At 39.1% G+C, this 27,251-nt stretch overlaps 1 protein-coding gene across 9 annotated transcripts in view; it reads left to right on the top strand.

Annotated features, from left to right (window-relative positions):
• LOC101425300 (zinc finger protein 782-like) overlaps positions 1-27,251 on the top strand; it is a 109,374-nt gene that overhangs the window by 56,316 nt on the left and 25,807 nt on the right. For all 9 annotated transcript variants that reach the window (XM_058301506.1, XM_058301512.1, XM_058301511.2 and 6 more), the window contains 2 exons: positions 15,474-15,592; positions 15,669-15,795. In XM_058301506.1, the coding sequence (XP_058157489.1) occupies positions 15,474-15,592; positions 15,669-15,795 (246 nt within the window). The remainder of the gene's footprint in view (positions 1-15,473; positions 15,593-15,668; positions 15,796-27,251) is intronic.

Here is a 27,251-nt window from a genome sequence, read left to right on the forward strand (position 1 = left end):
CAGAAGGAAGAAATAAAAATTAGAGCAGAAATAAATGAAATTGAGAACAAAAAAACTAGAGAAAATTAATAAAACCAAAAGCTGGCTCTTTGAGATGATCAATAAAATTAACAAATCCCTAGGTAGACTAAAGAGGAAAAGAGAGAAGCAAATAAATACATTACCTTTAGAAATTAAAGTGGGGAAGTTATGATTGACGCCACAGGTATAAAAGGGATCATTAGAGGGAAGCAGATTTGGCTCAACTGATAGAGTGTCCACCTACCATATAGGAGGTCCAAGATTCAAACCCAGGGCCTCCTGATCTGTGCAGTGAGCTGGCCCACGCACAGTGCTGATGTGCGCAAGGAGTGCCATGTGACACAAGGGTGTCCCCTGTGTAAGGGACCCCCACGTGCAAGAAGTGTGGCCCCACAAGGAGAGCTGCCCCATGCGAAAAAAGCACAGCCTGCCCATGAGTGACGCCGCACATATGGAAAGCTGACGCAGCAAGATTATGCAACAAAAAGAGACACAGACTTCTGGTGCCACTGAAGACAATGCAAGCGGACAGAGAAGAACACACAGCGAATGGACACAGAGTAGACAACAGGGTTGGGGGGGGGAGAAATAAATAAAAAATAAATCTAAGAAAAAGGAATCATTAGAGGAGATAATGAGAAACTATATGCAAACTAAATAGACAACCAAGATGAAGAAGACAGATTCCTAGAAATGCACAACCTACACTGATGCTACAAGAAACACAAGAGCTTAACAAATCAATCACATTTAAGGAGATTGAATCCATCATCAAAAATCAAAGAAAAGTCCAGGCCCAGATGACATCACAAGTGAATTCCAACAAGCATTTCGAAAAGAATTAACACCGATCCTATTTAAACTGTTCCAATAAACTAAAGAGTAGGGAAAAATACCCAATGCATTTTATGAAACCAACATCACTCTAATACCAAAGCCAGGTAAGGAGATTACAAAAAATTTACAGACCAGTCTCTCATGAACATAGATGCAAAAATTCTCAACAAAATATGTGCAAATTGAATCTATCCCAGTAATTTGCAAATACTTGCATATCACTACTAAGTGGTATTTATTCATGGTATCCAAATCTGGTTCAACATAAGAAAATCAATCAACGCAATGCACCACATTAGGAAATCTCCTTCAAAAGATATAGAATAGAAGGAAAATTTCTCTAATATGAGAAAAGGTATATATGAAAAATGCACAGCCAACATTGTACTCAATAGGAAAGTGTTGAGGGAAGAGGATTTCACTCAATGGATAGAACATCCGTCTGCCACATGGGAGGTCCAAGGTTCAAACTCAGGATTTCCTGACCGATGTGGTGAAGCTGGCCCATGTGCAGTACTGATTGCACAAGGAGTGCCCTGCCATACAGGGGTGTCCCCCACGTAGGGGAATCCCACGCACAAGGAGTGTGCCCCATAAGGAGAGCTGCCCCTCATGAAAAAAGTGCAGCACACACGGAGAGCTGACGCAGCAAGGTGATGCAACAAAAAGAGACAGATTCTCGGTGCCGCTGACAAGAATACAAATGGACACAGAAGAACACACAGTGAATGGACACAGAAAGCAGAATGGACACAGAAAGCAGACAACTGGAGGGTGGGGAAGGGGAGAGAAATAAATATTTAAAAAATAGGGAAGTATTGAAAGCTGTCCCTCTAAGATTGGGAACAAGACAAGGATGCCTATTGTCACCATTGTTTTTCAACATTGTATTAAAAGCTCTAGCTAGAGTAAATACACAAGAAAAATATGGCCTCCAAATATTAAAAGAAGAATAAAACTTGCACTATTTGCAGAAGACATGAACCTATGTTTAGAAAATTGGGAAATGTCTATGACAAAGCTACTTGAGCTAATAAATGAGTTCAGCAAAGTGTCAGGATACAAGATTAACACTCAAAATATCAGTAATAATTATACACTAGTATCAGACAATTTGAGGAAGAAATCAGGGAAAGAAAATTCATTTACAATAGCAAGAAAAATCCTCACAAACCTGAGAATCAATTTAACCAATATAGTACAGGACCTCTATGCAGAAACCTACAAAAGAATGCTAAAAGAAATCAGTGAAGACCTAAACAAATGGAAACACATTCTGTGCTCATAGATTGGAAGGCTAAATATTGTGAAGATGTCAGTCCTACCCAAATTTATTTACAGATTAAATGCAATACCAATCAAAATTCCAACACCCTACTTTACAGAAATAGAAAATTACCAAATCCGTTTGGAAGGGAAAGTGCACCCAAATTGCCAAAAGTTTCTAAAAAGGAATAGTAACATGGGAGGAAATTCACTTCTTGACCTTGATACACCCTGCAAAGCAACAGTGGTCAAACAGCATGGTCCTGGCTTAAAGATAGACACATTGTTTTGTGGAATAGAACTGAGAGCCAGAAATAAGCCTTCTCCTGTAGCCAACTGAATTTCAACAAACCTACTAAGTCCATGTTGATGGGACAAATGGCCCTGGGAAAATTGGGTATCTATAACCAAAAGATTAAAAGAAGTTTAAGTGTTGGAGAGGGTGAGGAGATATAGGAACGATTATTCACCATTGGTGGGAATGCAGAATCATACAGCCACTGTGGAGGACAGTTTGGCAGTTCCTAAAGAGGTTGAATATAGATTTGCTCTGTGGCTGTGCAATACTACTGGGTATATAACCAGAAAAACTGAGAGGAGTGATTTGAACAGACATCTGCACACTGATATTCATAGCAACATTATTCATGATTGCCAAAAGTTGGAAACAACCCATGTGTACATCAACTGATGAATGGATAAACAAACTGTGGTGTATTCACAGGATGGAATATTATGCAGCTGTAAGAAGAAATGATGTCATAAAGCATATGACAACATGGAGAGTCTGGAAGACACTATGTTGGGTGAAGCAAGCCAGACAGAAAAGGATCAATACTGTATAACTGTGCTGCCATGAACTAAATATATTGTGTAACATATTTTATGAGTCCGTTTATATAAAATGTAAATATAAATCAATTTATAAAAATGGAGTTAAATTAGTGGTCATGTAGGCATGGGGAAGGCATGCTAAGGAGTATGGAGTTTTTCTTAAAGTAATAAAGTGGTTCTAAAATTCTTTGTGCTGATGAATGAGCAACATTGTGGTCCTCTCCAATGTTTGTTGTGTTTTGTTTTTTTTAAAATAATGGCCCTCTATGAGGTGTGAGATATTGCATTGTCATTTTGATTTGCATTTCCCTAATGGCTAGTGATATTGAATATTTTTTCATGTGCTTTTTTGGCCGTTTATATTTCCTCTTTGGAGAAATGTCTATTTAATTGGATTTTTAAAAATTGGTTTGCTTTCTCTTTTATTGTTGTTTTGTATTATCTCTTTATTCCATGGAAATCAAACCCAAAATGAAAAGTGCTTAACAACATTAGCCATATGACAAATGCTAACCAAAACCATAGTGAGAGGTCATTTCAAACACACTAGAACCTCTCCTCTTTTTTTTTCTTTAAAGATATTTATTTATTTATTCCATGCCTCCCTTGTTGTCTGCTCTCTGTGTCCATTCACCGTGTGTTCTTCTGTGTCTGCTTGTCTTCTCTTTAGGTGGCACTGGGAACCAATCCTGGGACATTCTGGAGTGGGAGAGAGGTGCTCAATCTCTTGCACCACCTCAGCTCCCTGCCTAGTGTGTCTCTTATGTCTCTCTTCTGTGTCTCTATTTGTTGTGTCATCTTGCTGCATCTGCTCTCCACTTGGGCCAGCTTGCTGCATGGGCCAGTACTCCTGCCCAGCTCAGCATTCCACTTGGGGCAGCACTCCAATCGGGCCAGCACTCCACATGGGTGGGCCAGTTCTCTGCTTGGGCCAGGTTGCCACACAGTCCGGCTTGCCTTTACCAGGCGGCCCTGGGAATCAAACCCTAGACCTCTCATAGGATAGATGAGAGCCTAATCTACTGCTTTAGCCACATGCACTTCCCATGTCCTCTTAATACAAGAAAATTAAAATCATTATATTGCATGTGGGGAAATAAGAATGCTCATTTATTGTTGATGGGAATTTAAAATGGTGCACCCACTGTAGACAACAGTTTGACTGTTTGTTGGAAAGTTAGTATAGGATTATCACATGGTAATTCCAAATCTAGGTATATATCCCAAAGATTTGAAAACTGGAAATTGAATAAATATTTGACCCCCAAAGTTCATAGTGGCATTATTCACAATTGCCAAAAGGAGGAAGCAACCCAAGTGTCTACCAATTGATGAATGGATAATCAAAATGTAGTATATACATGCAATGGAATACTATTCAGCCATAATATATATATGAAGTTCTGCTACATGCTCCAACATGGATGTACCTTGAAGACATCATGTTGAGTGAAATAAGCCAGCTAGAAAAGGATAAGTATTTTATGATCCCACTGATATGAAATATTAGAGTAAGCAAATTCACGGTATCAGAAACTAAAATATAGGTTATCAGTGCACAGCAGGGGTGAGGGGAAATGGGAACTATGCTTAAATTGTACAGAGTTGCTATTGGGATTTTGGCAATGTGTGGTGGTGATTTATCGCAATATTGTGAGTGTAATTAACATCAGGTAAATACATATTTGAATGTGCTTTAAAAGGGGTTATTTTGGCTTTATATATGTTACCAGAATAAATATTTTTTAAAACTCCATAGGACTTACAATATAAACTGTGAACCCTAAGGTGATGAGCATGCAGTATAGTTAACAGTACAATTGCAAAAATGTTCTTTCATTAATTCCAAAAAATGTGGAACACTAATACAAGATATTAATAATATATTAGTGTATGGGAACTCTGTTGTTTTATTAACCTACAACTGCACTAATAAAAAGTTGGAAATGATGAAAGAAAATGGGGAATGGCTAAATGAAATTTTCATATATTTCCTATAAGCAATTTATTTGTGATTAAGACCTATATACCTATATAGAAAATCAAAGATTGCATAATAATGCTTATTAAGGAAAGGATTCATAATTCTTACTACAATGTTGTAGGCTACAAAACATAGTAAAGTGCTGCTAAATAGACATACATACATGCATACTCACATAAACACTACAGAGCTCAGAAAATATTCAAATGGACACTTAATACTCTTATGTGTGAATATGCCATTTATTTCTGGACTTTTGGAACCTTCCCACACAGTGAATGTCTATGAATATTTTCTTGGATGTTATTAACATTGTAATATTTCATGTTACAAGGGTTCTGATATATTAGTCTATACATAAAGGCTTTTATTAAAACATTTCCTGAATTAATAGGTTGCCCTTAGAAAAATCATTGATCCTTAATGATGGATGAAGTTTTGTTGTCAACTTACACACAACCAGGACATTTATACTCTTATTAACTCATACTCAAAGAGCTATCAATTCTTGGTAAAGGCTTTCCTATAGCTTTTCAAATGCTAGTCCCCTCCCCTGTTATTTATATCTCATTAATAAAGAAGAAATGTGAATAAAAGTGAATAATCATTCACAATATTTCAGGAGTTCCTTCAGCAAGATTTTTAATGTACAGACAGCTGTTTTCAAAAATAAATCCTATTCATAGTATGCATTAACTGAGGGATGGTACATAACAAGTAAACCCAAACCCAAAAGCTCAACAGAAAACCAGTTTATTTCCATGTCAACAAAAATCCACGTGTATACGTGGAGGAACCTCTGTGCCTTAGAGTCATTCTTTGATACTGCCTCCCTTGGGTTTGTACCTGTTCATCTCCTATTCATTGTTCACTGGGAAGAATCTCCATATGCTGTTCTGATACAGAATATCAGAGAACTTGGAGGATGTTAAGGAATATCTTTTTTTAATTTTTTTTTATTTTTTAAAAGATACTTAGATTACATAATTGTTACATAAAAAATATAGTGGATTTCCATATACTTTGCTCCTGACCCCTCCCACATTAACAATATCCTTCATTAATGTGGTACATACATTACAATTGATGAACACATTTTGAAGCATTGTCATTGAGCATGGTTTATAGTTTACATTGTAGTTTACACTCATACTATTTTGTAGGTTATGGCAAAATATATAATGGCCGGTATGCATTGTTGGAATGTCATTCAGGACAATTCCCATGTCTCCAAAATGGCCCCATATTACATGTGTTTTTCCCTCTCCCTGCCCTCAGAACCTCTGGTAGCCCCCTGCCTCCACATCAATTATATCAGTTCTTACATTGCTAGAATCGCAATAAGTCTATACTAGACAACCAATAAGTCTGCTTTAGTCCATAGATCAATCTCTAATCCCGAGGATTCTGGGATGGTGATGCCCACTCCATCCATAGGGCAATGGATGGGACTCTTGCAGGTAGTTGTAGACTCTCTCAGTTCTTAGGGATGGTTGTTGTCTGTCATCATCATCTTGTTGTCCTGGGTTAGTCCAATGAGCTGGAGAGTAGGTGTTGCAACTCAGTTGAGATTCAGGGTCTAACTGGTATATGGATAACCCAAAGATTTAAGTCTGTGTCCCATATTCAATATGTCTCATATTTATTACATTCATAGGGTGCTCTCCAGTGTGATTTCTTTGATGCAGTGAAAGGAATGATGCTTTAGTTGCAATTGCCTAAAACTGCGATGATCAAGATATAAATGTATAAACGAAATGTGGTATATTCATACGATGGGATGTTTTTCAGTGATAATAATAATGGAGCTATCATGTCATGAATAGACAGGAAGGGACCTGAAATGCATATCACTAATGGAAGCATGCCAGTCTGACAATGGTTCATATTGTGTGTGCGGCGGCTTGCTCGGTCGGTAGAGGTGGGGTCTGGCTGCGGACGAGGGGTCGGTCCCGCTTGGGACGAGGGATCGGTCCCGCTTGGGACGAGGGATCGGTCCCGCTTGGGACGAGGGGTCGGTCTCACAGGGGTTGCGCGGTTCGGCTGACGGGGTTGCCCGGCGAAGCCGGCGACGAAGGGGTCGCCCGGAGAAGCAGACGACGAACTGGGGACAAGGGAGGCCAGGCCCTTGTCGGGGGCTCTCAGGACTGGAGGGCGCACGGCAGAAGAACTACCGTGGAGACAAGGTAAACACGCAAGTCCCCTTTATTGAGGGAGAGGCAACAGTTTTATAGGGGCTGGGGAAGGCTGATTGGTCGAAGCCACGCCCTGTTCTGATTGGTTGCCGGCGAAAGGTCAGTGGGCGGTACTGGACGGGGGAGGGGTGGTGATTAGGGATTGGCTGTCGCTATTGCTGGGGGAAGGGGCAGGGTTTAGTGATTGGTGGCTGCTGTTGCTGGGGTGGAGGGCAGACTGGAGTTTTCCGCCCACGCCTGGCTGTTGCTGCTGTCGGGGGGAGGGAAAAGGGCAGACTGGATTTTTCCGCCCACGCCTGGCTGTTGCTGCTGTCGGAGGAGGGGAAAAGGGCAGACTGGAATTTTCCGCCCTGCGCCTGCGCAGGGAGAAAGAAGAAGAAGGGTGCCGCCCCACAGGCATCGTGTGGCGCCATCCGGGAGGAGGGGCGGCCGCGGAAGCATGACTGCCGAGAAGGGGAGACCCGAGGGCATTCTGCACCCATGCCAAGCTCCCTTCAGGGGTGGCGGTGAGTCCGACCAGCCACCCTATTATGGGGGCAGCGGCTTGGCCTGCCACGGCTGCTCCCCCGCCAGGCCAGCAAACCACACTTCAGCCCGAGGGGTGACCGCAGTGTGAACTCTAATTTAACCATCACATCTGTTCTTTTATTAAAAGTTTACTGGCTACTTTTGCCAACTCTGGTGTACTTTGAGAAACAACTTGTTAATATTCATGGCATTCTTCAACAATATGACTTTCCTTCTCTAGTAACTATGGAATATTTGGTGATAATAACAAGAGTGAGTACCAATGTTGATATCTCATATTAGAGGGTATCATTTGGAAAGATGAGTGAATACAAGTCTTTGAACCCATCATCAAAAATCGTAACTCACAATATCAAATTTAGTGGCTTTCATGGCTCAACTAGAAAATATCCATCACTATGTCATTTTTCTGCAGCTGTTCCTGACAACAAACAAGATCTTGAAGAGGTGAATGTTGAGATGTAACTTAAGTAGTAAGACTTCTGTGCTGGTGTCTGACCAGCTGCTTCTCAGGAATCTGGTTGCAATATCTAGACTTACGGTCCACTTCTAAGATTCATGGGTGGTGAGAATCAGCTTTGTTTTGGATGTTTTCTTGTGAGGAGAAAAAAGCAAGGCTGATTGACTAAATGACAGATTGAGCGGTGGGCTAGTAAAAAGGACACTGGATAATTCAAAACAGAAAAATGTCAAAAGCAACAACTTGGCTCAATATAATGTCAGAGGACCAGCAATTCTTTCTTTGATCTAAAAGAATCTCTGTTCTCATACCCACTTGGCTGATGTTGAACAAATAAAAGAAAATGTTTGTTTCTGCAGAATAATGGATTACTATAGCTACTGGACCCACGATTTGAGCAAGTATATTACATGAAATTTGGGAGCATTTATTAGGAAAATCCAGGGAACTGGGAATTTGAATGAGGACATATGTTTGGATTCAGATGTAGTTGAAGCTCATTAAGCACAGCGAGTGCCTCTTGAAAACATCAGCAGTTGTACCTCCCTGTGTAAAGCTGCTTGTCCCTGCCCTTCCTGTTAACTCCACAAAAAGATGATCCTGACTCATGGACTCCTCACTACAAACCCAATCAGAAATTCCATGGAGGTGGGGAATTATACTTTTTATTTCATGTTGGCATCCCAGTACGTGGAATGATGTTTATTTTACTGCAGTCTTTCTTTATCTTCTTTTATTCTCTTTTTAAAAAATTGGAGATGGTGTGCATTTACCCAAAAATCATGCATTAAATACAGTTTCCATCTTACACTCTATTATGAAGACCTTGCATTACTGTGGTGCATCCATTACAATAAGGGTTCATGGTGTTATATAGGCCTACATTTTTCTGAAAGTTTTATTCTGGTAACATGTATACAATAGGTTAACAATAAATTTATTTATTCCTTATAGTTTTGAGACTAAATGAAAGGCCAAATCAAGGCATCATGAAGGAGATGCTTTCTCCCTGAAGACTAGCACTCACAGCCTGGACGCTGGCAATTCCTGGTCCTGGGCTTGTCACATGGCAATACACATGGTGGCCTTTCTTGTCCTTTCTGTTATCTATCCAGTTTCCTTGATTTCACTTCTTTCTTCCTGTTACTTTGTTTTTCTGAGTTTCATTCCAATCCAATAAGAGCCATTCTGATTGAGCTGGTTCTCACTTTATTGAAATAACCTCAGTGACAGACCTACTTTAAGTTCACACCCACAGGGATGTAAAAAATTTAAGAACATGTTTTTCTGAGGTATATACACCTTCCAAACACCACACTTGTCATTATGTGAATGTAAATCCAAGATAATTAATGTAAAATTTCATCTGAAAAATAAGAGAATTCAGCAAGAACGATTGTTATTGTATAAATATCAAGTTTCACTGTATGTAATCTAAGTGCACCACTGCAGCACCAGACTCGGTGTTCTGGTAAAGAAAATGCTTTGCTAATGCTTATCTATATATATGTATATAGATTGATATGATGACTTAATTAAATCAAGCATAAGAAAGCAATACACAGATGTATATTTATTTATTTATTTAAACTTCTGTTAATAATTGGAAGAATATAAAATAAGCAAAGGATTATCATAAACAGGTCCAACTGCTGCATCATAATCCTTTACAATATACACACATAACAGAAATAGGCTCACCAAACGGGGGGACATACCAACTTTCCTGCATCACGTCTGGCCAGAGTCCCACTTAGATGCAATATAAATATTTATATTGCACCCAAGCAATATAATAAGTCTGTTATGTAAATTGTATTGACAAGTAGAGTGAAAAATAAGAATAACATTACCAGTCAAAGATTAAATCCATATTGAAAAGAATCACAAAATGACAGAAAAATAGAAGAGTCTTACATACGATCTCATCAACATCTAGCTCACGGCTTGGAAACCCCAAATCAGCCGCAGATACCAGTCTTGACTGAAAACAACACCTGTGTAGAGCACCATCTCCCAAGGTGGGACTTCAACTGGCCTGACCAGGGACTGTCCCTTTTATTGAGCTTATAATCAATGAACTTGATATTATAGATGCCAACTTGTGAGTACTGAGTCATCTCCCGAGGGAGTGGCCTGCCTCCTCAGGAAGGAACACAATGCTGCGTGGGCAGTACATTCCAAGATTTATGTGTCAGTACCCAAGAAGGTTGCCAGCCTTCCCAGAGAGGAACACAGTATTCCCAGGAATGCACCCTATCTGTTCATTTTTTTTTTTTTTTTTTAAAGATTTATTTCTCTCCCCAGGCCCCCCTGCCCTCCTTTCTGGTTGTCTGTTCTCTGTGTCCATCATCTGTGTGTTCTTCTGTGTCCGCTTGTATTCCTGTCAGCGGCCTGAGAATCCGTCTCTTTTTGTTGCATCATCTTGCTGCATCAGTTCTCCATGTGTGCGGCGCCACTCCTGGGCAGGCTGCACTTTCGAGCTGGGCGGCTCTCCTTACGGGGTGCACTTCTTGCATGTGGGGCTTCCCTACATGGGGGACACCGTGGGGGACACCCCTGCATGGCAGGGCACTCCTTGCCTATATCAGCACTGCGCGTGGGCCAGCTCCACATGGGTCAAGGAGGTCCTGGGTTTGAATCGCAGACCTCCCATGTGGTAGACGGACGCCCTATCCGTTGAGCTAAGTCCGCTTCCCTCTGCTCTTATTTGTTACAAAACATTCCCCAATGTGCCCACTATTCTAGTTCTCATCATTCTTCCTGAAATATGAAAAGTGCTGACCAGTAAAACATGGGTTTGCTGATTAAGAAACTTTCCTGCACGCTGTTTCACTTTTAGGTTTGAACAATACTCACTAAATGTTTTCCCAATACACTTGGCTACTTCTTAGAACCCACAATCTGGGTTTCCAGGGCCCCAGTAACAGACTCTGGGATCGACGTTTCTGGGATTTGTGAAGAAAGGGGATGGAGGTCGCAGGATAAATTGTATAAATTATGAAGTAAATTTAAATTTAGTTACATAATTTCAATTCTAAACATTTCAAAAGACAGGCCTTTAACAAATCAGTCCTACACAATTCCCAATTTTTTTTCACACTTAAAAACAACAGTATCTTAATATTTTTAACATTCGGTTTATATTCACGTTTTCTCCAAGGTCTCCAAATGTCTTCTGAAAAAAGGTTGCTCTTTCCTACTAGAGCTGATCGATATCACGCTTTGTGTTCGGTATTAAAGTTCAAGTTTGATCCTTAACTTCTGCGAGCTCTAAGTGCAGCTGGTGAAGTAAGAACATCATCCCTCAACCTTCCAGAAACCGAAAAAGCCCTAAGTGTCCTTTCAAAGACGTGACGCGAAGGTTTGTGGGAAATGTAGTCTGAACTCGCACTGACCTGTAGCGCGCCGTTCTGGGAACCAAAGCCTCGGTTTCTTCTCCGCCTGTGCAGCGTTAGACGTCCTTAGTCATTCCATGCCCTCGAATTCACCAGGAAGAGATTTCTAATCGCTTCACCGGTGAACTTTGTGCAGCTTGGGTAAGAACGCGAGGGGAGCTACCGGGAGGGACGAGCTTTTCCTTGGGCAGCGAGAATGGGAAGTCCCGGGAAGCTCCCACCGCCCAGCGACCGTGCGCGTGGAGATCCGGGCGGTCGACCCCGGGAAAGTCCAGGTTGGCGATCCCTGGCAAATGCATTCTGATTTCTAGTGTCTTTTGAAATCCCTTGGATCAGACCAAGTTCCTGTCTCTTCCAGTGTTTTATGTCTGATATAGGAATTCCAAGAGTCAGGTTTTTGGCCCTAAAATTTGTCAGCTCCAAGTCTCAGATTCCTGGAACAAAGCAGTCCCGATGTGGTAGGAACACGGGGCCCCTGGAAGCTAGAAATTTATATAGAAGGGAATGTCCCTCTTCGTTTTCAGTTCTTAACCATAGTTTTGGAGCAGATAGAAGATATTGGAAAGGAGTAGGTTCTGATTTGCTTGGTCATCCCTGCCCGGAATGATCCAGACTTGATGATAGCGCCACCTCCAGGAGCCCCCACAGACTTGTGTGATAGTGGAGGGTTTGGGCCACTTTGAGAAGAGCAAGGAACAGGCCCAGTAGCAGGCTACCAAGGAAGGGCCACTTCATACGGAGGTTGTATTGGAAAAGGTCTGGAGGTATGGGAAAACATATGGCACCACTCATATTGTCCTAATCTCAGAGAACCTTAGAATGAGGATTCACGGGCGGTATCCACGGTTATCTACTTCAGATTCTTTTGAGAGGTTTAAAGTCTTTGGGCCTAATGAGTTGAGGAACTTGTCCAAGGACATCCAGGTTGTTTGTGGCAGAGCTAGGAGGAAAACACAGTGCAGTTCACTTTCTCGCAGATAGGTCAGTAGAAACATCTTATCGAAAGGACCTTTTGGTGTTAAATTATAGGTTGTATATGGGAAAAAATATACCAAATGTAAAATATGAACCCTGTTATTAGTACTATTTAAATAACCTTTCATCAACTGTAGGGGAGATAGCTGTTGTTAAAACAGTACAATATCAAATATGTTACAGTCAATTGAAAATCGTCGCACACCAGTCCTAGGTGTTGGTGTTGGGTGGTGCATGCGAATTGTGTATTTTATGCATGACTTCTGTAAACCCACAGCTTCTGTAGTAAAAAATTTAAATATATATAAAATGCCTTTTGAGAAACTGCGTCACATTTGAGTGATTAAAATCCTTTGCCCTAAAGCAGTCTTATTTCTTTGTTGACTTTCTATCTAATGGGGAAAACAGTATTACTGAGAAAATAGAAGAATGGTGTACCCCCATGAAAGAATAGTGTCTTATCCTTTGGTGTTTATTCATCAGAAGAACACAGGCATTATAATTTTATTGATTGAGAAATGTTTATATTTCCAGTGAAGAGCTTTAGGTTAAAGGCCCATGAACATTTCAGAATTGCACATGGACAGATGCCACCACCCCCATGGTCCTATTCATGCGTTTTCAAAGCCCCAAGTGCCCTCTTCCCATAGGGAGACTGCTCTGCAGCTAAAGTATCAAATTTTTAGGAGCTGAATCTAGGAGCTTTATGGCTCACTGGATTTCTTGACCCTTATTTTCTTTCTGTTCCCCCACCTGAACCATTAACAGTTCTTCTATGAGCTGTAGAAAATGAAAAAAATCTCAGATGAGCTTTCTTCATGCCCATATTTATTGTAATGGATTTGGAGGTTTGTAAGGGTCTATACATTAATTGGAATAGGAGCGCTAGATATAGATCGATCATGAGAGGAGATTTCCTCATTGATTTTGATGTTTGCTGTCAGTTCTTGGTAGGTAACCCGTATTGGAATGTAGCTACCCTCAATTACCAGTTTGGTAAGATGTCATACTAGACATGAATTTGCATTGAATTACGATGAAAACTTTTGGGTTCCATGAAATACAGCCGTTTTATATCTTGAAATGTCTTGAAATGAGGTATTGTGTCTTCCAATTTGATCTTTTTCAAAGTTGTTTTGAATATTCTGGGTCTTTTGCTCCATTACATAAATATTGAAAATATTTCTGATATTTTTATTTTGATTACATGGCATCTTGATCATATTGAGTCTTCCAAATCATGAACACAATATCACTCTCCATTTTTTTTAAGTGATAGGGGAGTGTTTTGATCTGAGAAAGAACAGTTTTGGCCAGTATTTTAAAATAACTCTAATACTGTTAGAGAATACAAGAGGGTATTGAGGTACTGGTGGTGGCATTGGAAGCAAGAAGAGTGTTGAAGTCTATTTCAGTTATACTAACAGAGTGGTATATGGGAATCCTGTATTTAATGCATGATTGTTCTATAAATTCATAACTACTCTATTTTAAACATTTAAGAAAACATCAAAGAGGAAATTAAGGTTTGTTTAATAAATGTTTAAGGGCCAGTGATAAGTGTTTCCAGGAAAAAAATAAAATTAGTTCAATTTTTAAAGTACTAATACATTCAAAAGGAATTAATAGTCAAATGCGTAAATAATAACTGGGCAATGCAAAGAAGAAATCCAAATAGTTTAAGGAGATTCAGGAGTTGTCTTTTTATGTCTGGCTTATTTCACTCAAGATGTTTTTTTTCAGAGTTCATCCATGTCATCACCTATGTCAGAATTTCATTTCTTTTTATTGCCTGATAATATTCCATTGTATGTATATATCACATTTTATTCATCTGTTTATTGGTTAAAGGACACTGGTTGCTTCTGCCTTTTGGCATTTGTGAATGATGCCACCATGAACAATGGTGTGCAAATATCTGTTTGAGTACCTACTTTCAAATATTTTGAGTAAATACCTAGAAGTTGGACTGCCGGGTTATGTAGTAACTGTACACCTACCTTTCTGCGGAACCAACAACTGCCGTCTGTGTCAGGTGCTCCATATTCATTTGTATTTCTTTCTATCCCACTTTTTATCTTCTATCCATTTTTCTGTTGATGTGTAGATATTTTAATTATAGTGTCTTGTGGGTCTTACCCTATTCTGTGTGTGATAGAAATTGTATAATGTTCCTAGAGTTTGACATTTGTATGTTTACCTTGACTGTGATTTTTTTCCGATATAGACATTTGATATTCATGTTGACAATTTAGCAGTGTTTTTTATTTTGATTTTGGAGTTTGAATCCTAGTTCTACATTTTCCAGTGTAACATTGTAAAGAATCCTTCTATTTAGCCTTCTAAAATATGATAGATTTTATTTTTTTAGAGTGAGATCTTTTTATACATTTGAATTTTGGCCTTCCTATGGAGTGAAGTGTCAGTCTAACTTTCATGTCCCAGAATGCCATCTAGTTAGTTTTATCTATGATACTGACATCCAGCCTTTTTCCACTCATTTGAGATGCCACCTTTATTATAAATAGGAAATTGCATGTATTTGTTCCAATTTCTGACTTTGTTTTCAGTTCCCCTAGGTCAGTCCATTTCATCAAGTACAAAGATTACACTGTTTTAATTATTGAGTATACTATTGGAAATCTTAACCAGGAATATTAAGAAAGAATATGAAATAGAAGGTACCAGAATAGAAATGAAAAAGTAAAACTCCCATTATTTGGACATGATATGATTATGTATGTTGAAAATCCAGAGTACTTTACATATAAAGTATTAGAATTAATCCATCAAAGTTTGCAAGTGGCTGCATACATGGTCATTGTTTTTTGAAATCCAAAGATTGTTTATATCCTAGCAGCAAAGAATTAGCGTATGAAAGTTTATACTGTGATATTATCTCCAGAGACATCATCAGATATTCAATTTAAGAATCGCTCTGTGTTTCTCTCTCTGTCTGCTTTATCCAAACCCAGAGTTCTGAAGCATTTCCCCTGGGCTTGTATAGAGAGCTCTCCTCATCAAGATTTCTACATTACGACCATCATAGACATCTTTTATAGCATTTCGTTTGAAACTTTCAACAGTCAAAATGGTAAGAGTTGATCTAAGGTGGTTTCCATATCACCTGTTGTGGACCCTTGAGATTGACCAGAAATGTGCTGTTACAGGCCTCAGTGTCGTTCAGGGACGTGGCTGTGGAGTTCACCCAGGAGGAGTGGCAGCACCTGGGCCCTGCTCAGAGGACCCTGTACAGAGATGTGATGCTGGAGAACTACAGCCACCTTGTCTCAGTGGGTGAGCAAATCCTCACATTAACTCCTTATAGAGTCAATTTCAGTTTTCTCTTTTTTTAATTTTAATCACGTGTTCTTAAGAGAAAATAAAATTCAGTAGTTTACAGTGTACAACTCTCATCAGTTTTGGAGACATACTCAGTTTACTACTACCAATGAAGTCATGATTTGGAATATTTCCTTTGCCTCAAAAAGTTTTCTCATATCCCTTTGTAGGAAGTTCTCTTCCTCCATCCCTATTCCTCTGACCCTGGCAACCACTTATTTGTTCTCTGTTGCAACAGTTTTGCCATTTCTTGAATTTTACGTTAGCAGAATCATTAAGTATATCATCTCTTTGGTCTGGCTTGTTTTCTTTTTCATAGTGCTTTTGAAATGCATATATTTGTTCGTGTGTTATCTGTAGTTTATTCTTTTTATCTGGAGTAGTATTCCTTTGTACACATAAACTACAATTTGTTATCACTTATCAGATAATGGACATACATATTTTTTCCATTTTCTATCTTTTATGAATACCGTTTCTGTGTGCATTTGCATATATGTCTTTGTATCATCATTGTTTTCATTTATCTTGTGTAAATACCAAGGAGTCAGCTTGGAGAGTCTCTGAATATGTATCTTAACGGAAGTGCAAAAGGTCATTTTAGTGGTATTCACATTGTATTGTAGTTAAAGAGGATGTAACTTTTGGAGAAACTTGATGAAGAATACAATTTTGCTAATCCCTGTGAATCAGTAATTATTTCAACACAAAATATTTTTAGAAAAATTATAGGCAAAAAAAAGCCACTCAAAAAACCCTGAAAACACTTTGTCCTTTAAGAATTATTATTTAACAATATGGCAGGGGTAAACACCTTTGTATAAGCTCTCAAGCAGGCTATACTATTTCTCATGTCCATTATCAATATACTAGAGTTCTTGTTGCTTTTGGTTATCAGTGGTAGGTTTGGTACATCTTCTTGTTTTAAAGATTTATTTCATTTATGTATTTCTTCCCCCTGCCCCACCCCCTGTTGTTTGCGCTTGCTGTCTGCTCTCTGTCTGTTTGTTGTGTGTTCATCTTTTTTTATTTTTATTTTTGGTAAGATCCAGGAACTGAATCATGGACCTCCCATGTGAGAGGGAGGTGCCTAATGGCTTGAGCCAACTCTGTTCATACTTGTTGTGTTTCTCATTGTGTTTCCTTGTAGTATCTCTTTGTTGCATTGTCTTGTCATGTCAGCTCGCTATCTTGCTCATCTTCTTTAGGAGGCCCCTGGAACCAAACCCAGGACCTCCCATGTAGTAGGCAGGAGTCCAACTGCTTGAGGCACATCGCTCCTTTATTTAATTTTAATATGCATTCCCTGATGACTAGCAGTGTGGAACCTATTTTCCTGTAGTTCTTGGCCATTCATAAATCTTTAGTGAAATCTTCAAATCTTTATTCAAATTGGTCAGATCTTTAGTCCTTCTTTTTGTTCCTTAGATGTTTTTTCTTGTTGAGTTGAAAGTGTTTTCATCTTTATTGTATATATGTTTAGCCAATTTTTTGTCTTCATCTTTTGCCTATCTTTTCATTTTCTTAGTGTTTTTATTTATTTTTATTTTATCCCTCCAGGATGGCTCCCTCTTTTGTCTGCTCATTATTTGCTCTCTCTGCTCATTGTCTCTGCTTGTTGTGTCTCCTCATTGTTTCTGCTCATTGTCTGCTCATGTTCTTTAGGAGGCACCAGGAACTGAACTCAGGATGCCCATGGTGGGAGGTGGGTGCACCACTGCTTGAGCCACATCTGCTCCCCTTTTCTTATTTATTTACTTTTACTAGGGAAGTTGTGAGCTTGCAGAACAGTTGTGCTTAATGTGCAGAAATCCCATACATTACCTCTCCACTAACACTTTACATTATTAAGGAACATTTATTAGAGATCATGAAAGAACGTGATCAGAAGAATACTACCACTAACTGTGATCTAGGTGTACACTTGGTATATTTTTTCCACATTTTTAAATACTGTATTTTGAAGGACTATAGTTCATATAAATAGTTCATTCCTTTTATTGTTGCACAGTGTTGCATTGTATGAATTTTAATAGATTGTTTAGAATTTCATAGGACATTATATTTGATTCCAGTTTTTTTGACTTATTTATAATGCTGCTATAAAAATTCATGTATAGGTTTTCATTTCTATGGGATATTTCCAAGGGTGTCATTGCTAGATCATATTGTAAGTACAGGTTTAGCTTTTTCAGAAATTGCTATTTTGGGGTCATTTAGAGTTTGGTGTGAACATGGGGAAACAAAAAAAAGAAGAAATTTATTTTCTAAGATTGACTGAAATAGAAATTGTAAGGCTACATGTTAGGTAGTAAGGGGGATACATAATGTTTATTTGTCAAGCCTATAGCAATATAAATTGGATACTTTTTGTGAAATATATACCACTAGGAAGTAGAACTATTAGGCAGGAGACAACAGGGCGCTAGTTTAGGGCAGTATGGGTAGACAGAAGAAGAAGTGCGAACTGAGAAGATCTTGTAATTAAGAGAATATTAGAAACTGTTGAAAGATCAGGAAGAAAAGATAACAGAGATGAAGGGATTTTAAAAATTTCAGTGTCTTTATAGTTGTCCATTATTGGAGGAAAAAGATAGTAGAGCAAAAAAATTATTGTAGGGGGAGTGGGTAGGTCAGAAAGACTTTGATTCATAAGGGAGAATTTAATAGAGATACCTAAAGTTCAGAGAAATTTAGTACAGATTCCTGAAGAAACAGGAAATGTTGGATTAGGGTAGAGATGGGAGAACATATGCAAGTAATACACAGTAAGTTGATAGTCATTAGGATAACACAAAGTGGCTTATATTGTGCAGATATGAGGCAATGAGAGATTTACCATGTAGTATGAGGAACAGAACACAGAGGACAGCACTTTCAGACACAGACACTGCAGGAGGAAGAGATGGAGCCCACGAGTCAAAATTCATTCACTCTAGAAATATTCTCTGTAAGCCTATTAAACAGCTTATTATATTCCAGGCACTGGAGAAATAAGGTTGAACAAGGCTCATTAGGTGCTATGAAGAGCTGGTGAGTGCTCTGAAGAAAACATGAAACAGAGCAAGGGACATAACAAGATAGCCTGAGAGGAGGGATGTCTGTTTAAACAAGGTGGTCATGGCAGGCAATGCCAAGAAGAGGAAACTCATGACAAAATAAGATTTCTTTATCTGTGATAGAAGGCCATATTTGTAGTAAACATCATCTCCAAGATAGATCCTTGGAGATAGACCCTTGGTCACAAGACTAGTTTCAATAAATATAAAAAGTTTGAAATTATACAAAACACTTCTGCCGATCATAGCAGAATGAAGCTGGGAATCGATGGAAAATGGGAAAATTCAAATACATAGAGATTAAACAACATACTCTTAAATAATCAGTGTGTCAAAGAAGAAATTTCAAGAGCATTTAAATATCTTGAGACGAATGAAAGTGAGAACACAATATATCAAAACCTATGGGACACTGGAAAGGCCATGTTGAGAACAAAATTTATAGCCCTCAATGCTTACATCAAAAAGAAGAAAGACCTAAAATTAAAGCTCTTACTCCACACCTGGAGGAACTAAAAAAGTGACAGCAAACTAATCCCAAACCAAGCTGAAGGCAAGAAATAGTAAAGATCAGAGCAGAAATAAGTGAAATCAAGAACAGAAAAACCTTAGAGAGAATCAACAAAACCAACAGCTCATTCTTTGAGAAGATCAACAAAACCAACAAACCCTTAGCTAGACTGACAAAAAAAAGAAGAGGAAAGGTGCAAATGCATAAAATGAGAAATGAGAGGTGATATATTAACACTGACCCTGCAGAAATAAGAAAGATAATAAGTCGATACTGTGGACAATTATGCGAAAAAACTAGGCTATGTAGAGTGGATAGACAAATTCCTAGAAACATGGAAACCATCACCTGAGACCCTAGAAGAAATAGAAGACCTCAGCAAACTAGTTACAAGTGAAGTGATTGAAACAGTCATCAAAAACCTTCCAAAGATGAAAAGCTCAGGACCTAATGGCTTCACAGGGCAAGTTTCTATCTAATACCAGTGTTGGCCAAGCTCTTCCAAAAAACTGAACAGGAAGAAATGCTACCAAACTCATTCTGTGAAGCCAACATCACCCTAATACCAACATCAGATAAAGATTCAACAAAAAAGAAAAAATTGTACACCAATAATTCTAAAGAATATATATATGCAAAAATCCTCAACCAAATGCTTGCAAAGAGAATTCAAAAGCACACTGAAAGAATTATGCCCCATGATCAAATGGGTTTTATCCCAGGTATGCAAGGGTGGTTCAACACAAGAAAATCAATTAGTGTAATAAACCACATTGATTCCCTGAAGAAGAAAAATCACAGTGTCCTCTCAGTTGATGCTAAAAATGCATTTGACAATGTACAGCACCCTTTCTTGATACAAAACACTCCAAAAGGTAGGAATAGAAGGAACCTTTCTCAATATGGTAAAGTGCATATATGAAAAAACTGCAGTTAGCATGGTACTCAATAGTGAAAGACTGAAAGCTTTCCTGCTGAGATTGGGAACAAGACAAGGAAGGGCACTGTAACCATAGTTGTACAATATTGTGCTAGAGTTTCTAGCTTCATCAATTAGGCTAGATAAAGAAAAAAAGGCAACCATAAAGTAACTGAAGAAGCAAAACTTTCACGCATCACTGATGATATAATCCTATATCCGGGATCTGAAAAATCCATAACAGAGCTACTAGAACTAATAGACAAGTGGAGCACAGTAGCGGAATACAAAATTAATATATGAAATCTAAAGCATTTCCATATACTGCTGAATGCAGTCTGAGGAGGAAATCAGAAAAACATTTCCATTTATAATAGCAATTAAAATAATCAAATATTTAGGAATTAACCAAGGACATAAAGAACTTGTATTCAGAAACATATAAAACATTGCTAAAAGAAACTGTAGATGACTTAAATAAATGGAAGTCATCTTTGTTCATGGATTGGAAGAACTAAAATATCGTTAAGATATCAATAATACCCAAATTGATATACAGATTCAACACAATCCCAATAAAAATCCCAACGGCCTTTTTTGCAAAAGGGGAAAAAACATTTATCAAATTTATTTGGAGGGGTAAGGGTCCCTGGATAGCCAAGAAGATCTTAAAAAACAGCAAAGTTAGAGGGCGCTCACTTCCAGACTTTAAACAATATCACCTAGCTACATTGTTAAAAACAGCATGGTACTGGCAGAAAGACAGATGCATCAACCCATGGAACTTTATTGAAAACGCAGAAATAATCCCTACATCTACAGTCAAGTGATTTTTGGCAAGGTGAGCAAACCCTCCCAGCTGGCCAGAACAGTCTATTCAGCAAATGTTGCTGGGAGAACTGGATAGATATATTGAAAACAAAGAAAGAGGACCCTTATTTCACACCTTATGTCAAAATTAACTCCAAGTGGATCAAGGACCTAAATATAAAAGTGACAACCATAAAATCTTAGAAGAAAATTTAGGAAAACATCTATAAGATGTTAGAATAGGTGGTAGTTTCTTAAACCTTACCTCCAAAGCACGAGCAACAAAAGAAAAAATAGGTAGATGGGATGTCTTCAAAATCAAACACTTTTGCACCTCAAAGAACTCGGTCAAACAGGTGTAAAAGCAGCAAACTGAATTGGAGAAATATTTGGCATTCACATATCCAGTAAGGATTTAATATCTATGACATAGAAAGAGGTTATATAAGTCAGCAATAAAAAGACAAACTGTCTAGTTAAAATATGGGCAAAAAATTTGAAAAGACAAATGTCCCAAAAAGAAATACGTATAGTGAAGAAATATGAAAAAACATTTAGTATCACTAGAGTTAGGGAATGTAAATCAAAACTACAGTGAGTTTATCAGATCACACCTACTAGGCTGGCTGCTATTAAAACGTTGGAAAACTCTGAATGTTGGAGAGGATGTGGAGAGATAGGTATGATTTTCATTGCTGGTGGGAATATAGACTAGTATAGGCAATGTGGAGGACTGTTTGGAAGTTCCTCAGAAAGTTGAGTATAGGCTTTCATGTGACCCAGCAATACCGTTACTAGGTATATACCCAGAAAAACTGAGAGCAGAGATACAAACTGGTATCTGCACACCAATGTTCATAGCAGCATTATTTATGATTGCCCAAAGCTGGAAACATCCCAAGTGTCTATTAACTGGTGAATGGATAAAAGATTTGTGGTATATACAAATGATGGAATATTATGCAACAACAAGAAGAAATGAAGCTGTGAAGTATATGACAACATGGATGAACATAGAGGACATTATCTTGAGTGAAACAGGCCAGACACTAAAGGGCAAATACTCTATAATAGTGTTATTATTGGGAAGCGGACATGGCTCAACTCATAGAGTATCTGCCTATCATGTGAGAGGGTACAGAATTTGATACCCAGGGCCTCCTGACCTGTGTGGTGAGCTGGCCCATGCACAGAGCTGCCACGCGTAAGAAGTGCCGTGCCACTCAGGCACGCCCCCGTGTGGGGTGCCCCCCACACAAGGAGTGCACCCTGCAAGGAGAGCTGCCCCATGTGAAAAAAGCACAGCCTGCCCAGGAGTGGCGCCACACATGGAGAGCTGATGCAGCAAGATGATGCAACAAAAAAGAGACGCAGTTTTTCAGTGCCACCGAGGGTGCAAGTAGACACAGAGACCAGACAATGGGGGGGGGGAGGGGGAGAAATAAAATAAATTCTTTTGGGCTATGATGAACTACATATACTGGGTAAACTCATGGAGTCAATTATTAGAATACAGTTCACCAGAAAATAGAGGGTAAGTGAATGGAAAACTGAGGGTTAATCTGTACAGAATTGCTAAAAAGGTTGTTTGTAAATCTTTGGAAATGAATAGAAATAGTTAAAGCATATCATAGTGTTTGTAACTAGCAGTATTCTTGTATGGGTAGGGCAGTGTTTGGAAAAGGAAAATCTAAAGTATTGTATACTACTAGAAGGAAAGGCTAAAAACTAGTAAAACCTCATGTAAAACACAAATATGGATGATACTGCATATATGTGTATGTTTACAAAATATAAATAAAAATGTAGTAGAGAGAAGGGGAAGGCATAGCAGCTATGTACACCAGGTAAGGCATAGAGGGATTGAGAGTGATGAAGTTTGTTTGGTTTTTGTTTATTATTTTTAGAATAATGAAAATGCTTTGGGAGTGATTGGGATGATGAATGCACAAACATGATTACACTGAATACCATTGATTGTACTCTTTGGGTCGATTAATGCTTCATTAATATGTATCAATATAATTGAAAAAAATACCATTGGAAAATGTCTAGTCATGGTATCAGGAGGTTTAGTGAAATGGTTGTCATCACAGAGTTCTGTTACTTTTAGGAAGTCATCTAAAAAGACTGTTCACATATTCCCATATGGTCACCCGCATTTCCTTCCACAGGGAGAATATTTTTATTCACAGTTGGGGGAAAATTTTGGAGCCTGATTGGGCAGTTTTTGAGGGTTGGCCAGTTACATTGTGTAAGTATGAATTTTAGGTAGTTTATCAATTGTGTCATTGAACAGTGATTCCAGTGTGATGCATTGAGCATGTGTGGAAATGTGTGGAATCATTCTTCTGCTTGGCAACCATTTAGCTTTAAAATCTGTGGTTTTCTATGCTTCCTCAAAATTGGAACTTTAAAAAAAATACTTAAAAAATTTTTAATGATACCTAGATTATATAAATGTCACATAAAAATGTAGCTGATTTCCATATGCACCTCTCCCTATCCCTCCCACACTTTGTTACATTAACAACATCCTTCTATAGTGTGGTAATTTGTTACAATTGATGAACATATATTGGAGCATTACCTCTAAGTGTGGATCATAGTTTACATTATAGTTTAAACTCTCTCCTGCACAATTTTTAAGTTATGACAAGATACATAATGGCCTGTATCTGTCATTGCTACATCATTCAGGAGAGTTCCCAAGTTCTGAGGATGCCCACATCTTACACCTATTTATCCCTCTCCCTCCCCTTAGAACGTTCAGTGGCCACTGCCTCAACATCAGTGTTAAAGTTCTACCATTGTTATAATAGCATAGGTGTATAGTAGAATAAAAGTAAGTCTACTCTACTCATCATTCATTCCCCAATCCTGAGGATTCTGGGATGGTGATGCCCACTCCTCCTCTAATTGAGAAGGGCCTTAGATCCCATGGGTCAGATGGATCGGTTTATCTTGCTTGCAGTTGTTGACTCTCTGTTCCTTGGAATGGTCATTGTCCATCATGATCTCCTCATTAATTTTTTGGGTGAATCCAATGAACCGTAGAATAGGTGTTGCAACTCTTGAGATTCAGGGCTGGACTGGCACATGGAAAGCCATAGATTTAACTCTTGGATGTAAACCTATCAACTCTAGTAATAACTATAGATTCAAATAGAAGGGGCTGAAGAGCCATGTGTAAGGAAACCACAACTGAGTCCAACTCTGTCACACGAGGGAGCATAAATTCCAAAGTTGGGCCCACTGACATGGTGCCAAACACCTGCGCTGTCAGCCCAGCCTACAGTGTCTTTTTTTTTGTTCCTCGTCCTCTCCCCCACTTTGCTGTTTTTGCTGTGCCCGTTCACTTTGTGATCTTCTGTATCTGTTTATCTTTTTGTCTTCTCATCTTTCTCCATTAGGATTCACCAGGATGTGAGCCTCAGGATCTCTGATGTGGAGAGGTTCCCTGTTAATTGTGCCACCTCAGTTCCTGGTCTCTGCTGCTCTTCACCTTGAACTTTCCCCTTCACCTCTCTTTGGTTGCATCAACATCTTGCTGCATGACTCAGTTGCACAGGCACTGGCTCATCGCTTGGGCACTTGGCTCGCCACATGAGCACTTAGCTCACCTCGTGGGCATTGGCTCACTGCATGGGCTTTCAGCTCGCCATGGGGGTACTGGCTCTCCGTGCAGACATTCGGCTTGACACGTGAGCACTTGGCTCACCACATGGGCACTCACATGGGCACTCGTCTCACCACGCAGGCACTAGGGTCACCACGTGGGCACTTGAATTGGCACTCAACTCACCACATGGGCATTCAGCTCACCGTGCGGGCACCCTCATAGGTACCTGCCTCGCTGAGTGGGCACTTGGCTCACTGCCTGGACACTTGGCTGACCACGCAAGTAATCGTTCACTGTGCAGGCATGCTTTCTCTTCTTTTTCACCAGGAGCCCCCAGGGATCGAATTCAGGTCTTCCCATTTGGTAGGTGGAGACCTTAACACTTGAGCCACATCCGCTTCCCCCTATAGTGTCTTGATATCTCCAGAGCTCTCAGGATCCTCACTATTTGGGGCAATACTGTGGCAGTCACTGAGATCCTGCTGAGATGTGCCCATGAGCATAACCTCTGGAATGACTTCCCAACTCACTTTGAGGTCTCTTAGCCATATAAACTCATTTGTCTTTACCCCTTCCCATTTTGCCCAAGATCCTTTTCCAGTTGCATTGTTCCCTGGTGCTTGGTAGTAACCCCTCGGTGCCAGCAAGGCTCATCCCTGGGATTCATATCCCATGCTGGGTGAAAGGTAATACATTTATATGCTGAATTTGGCTTAGGAGAGGACACATTTGAGCAACAAGGAGGCTCTCAGGAAGTTACTGTTAGGCACCCTATACTACTAGGCTAAGTTTCAATTTCAAAAGAAAAGGTTCATAAGTATAGTCCTCAATATCAAGGGCCTATCAGTGGTCCATCTTCCTTCACTAGTCACTGACCTTGTACTTGGGGGATTCTTGCTGTCCAATGAGAGAATGTGGAAGAATTCATCAAAATGGGAATTGGATATTCTTTTAGTTATTGTGTGGATCTACACCCACCATGACAATGCCCCATGAACACTTGACCTCATTCTTATGCCTTATAAGTATGCCCCAGGTGAACCTCCTCCCATACATACCCAATCATTGACACCCTGCACTAACTATCCTCCCATGCTACATTTGTAACCCTTCTATGTTCCAAAACTTATTAAAAAATGAAATCAACACAGTAAATGAATAAAATTAATAAGAAAATGATTTAATAATGATAATTTTCAAAACAATGATCCACAAAATCAAAAAGAATTTGAAATAATAAAAAAAGAAAATAAAAATAAATTTGGCATTACATCTGATCACTGTAAGATCTGTTGTCTTGTATGTGCAGTGACATTTTCTTCCATTTATTTCCCAAGTCTTATTTTTTTCACTTTATCTTCCAAGAACATTTAGGTAACAGAAATGTCATGTATAAAATATAGAGGATTCCCATATACCCAACATCGTACTCTTGCCCCTTGTCCTATTAATATTTTACATGTAGATGCTACATTTCTTAAAACTGATGTACAAATACTGAAACATTCCTATGAACCAGGGTTAATAATATACATTAAGGTTTACATTTTGGACCATACAGTTTTATAAATTTTGGCAAAATTTAACATGACTTGTATCCATCATTGCAAGATCTTGTACAATTCCATTGCTTCACAGATGCCCCTGTTCCATCTCTTCTTTTCCTCCCTCTATTTCCTCAGGACCCACGGCAACCTCCACGATTTTCTCCTTGAAGAACAAGATTCATAGTTACTTGCAACAACATTCATGACTTGATGTACTGGCCTGTCCTCCCCTATTAGACACTTCCTATGCTCTCAAGAGGCTCTCAGACCTCTATTTGAGAACATAGCAGACCTCCTAATGCTAGAAGTCCAACACTTTCTTGTTCACTGTGTGGGTCTCCACCCACTGATACAAAGCACTATGACAGCATGAATACTCACATACTCCCAGAAGCCTGCCCCAGTTGTGCCCTGTCCTGCATGCCCCCAACATCCTACAACCTAATCCAGTAACCCTCTCCTGCCATAATTGCCAAAAAAACATTTCCCAATGCTGTAGTTTTAAGCACATACTCGTAAATCCCCAGAGGTAATTTGCTCCCTCCCTTGACTCTCCACCCATTTCCATGGACAGTATAACCACCCCCACCCTATCACCCTCAGGCCAGCTCCACTCAACCCAAGAGCCCATACAACTACACCCTTCCGTGTGGGCATAGATTTTTCCCATATTGGCATTGACTCAACCCTCTCCCTTTTTTTCTTCCAGACCCTAGCTCTGTTAGTCTGCTCAATTTGCTTAATTCTTATCAGTGAGGTCATGTAACATTTGCACTATAGTGCCTGACTTCTTTTACTCAACCTAAGGTCTTCAAGGTTTATCCATGTTATCCCATGTATTAATACTGCATTTCTTCTTATAACTGAGTGACTTTTCATTGTATGTATATACCAGAATTCACTTATCCATTCATCTGCTGATGGACATTTGGGTTGTTTCCAA

This window comes from Dasypus novemcinctus, chromosome 8 (assembly GCF_030445035.2).
Source record: "Dasypus novemcinctus isolate mDasNov1 chromosome 8, mDasNov1.1.hap2, whole genome shotgun sequence".
Classification (NCBI taxonomy): domain Eukaryota; kingdom Metazoa; phylum Chordata; class Mammalia; order Cingulata; family Dasypodidae; genus Dasypus; species Dasypus novemcinctus.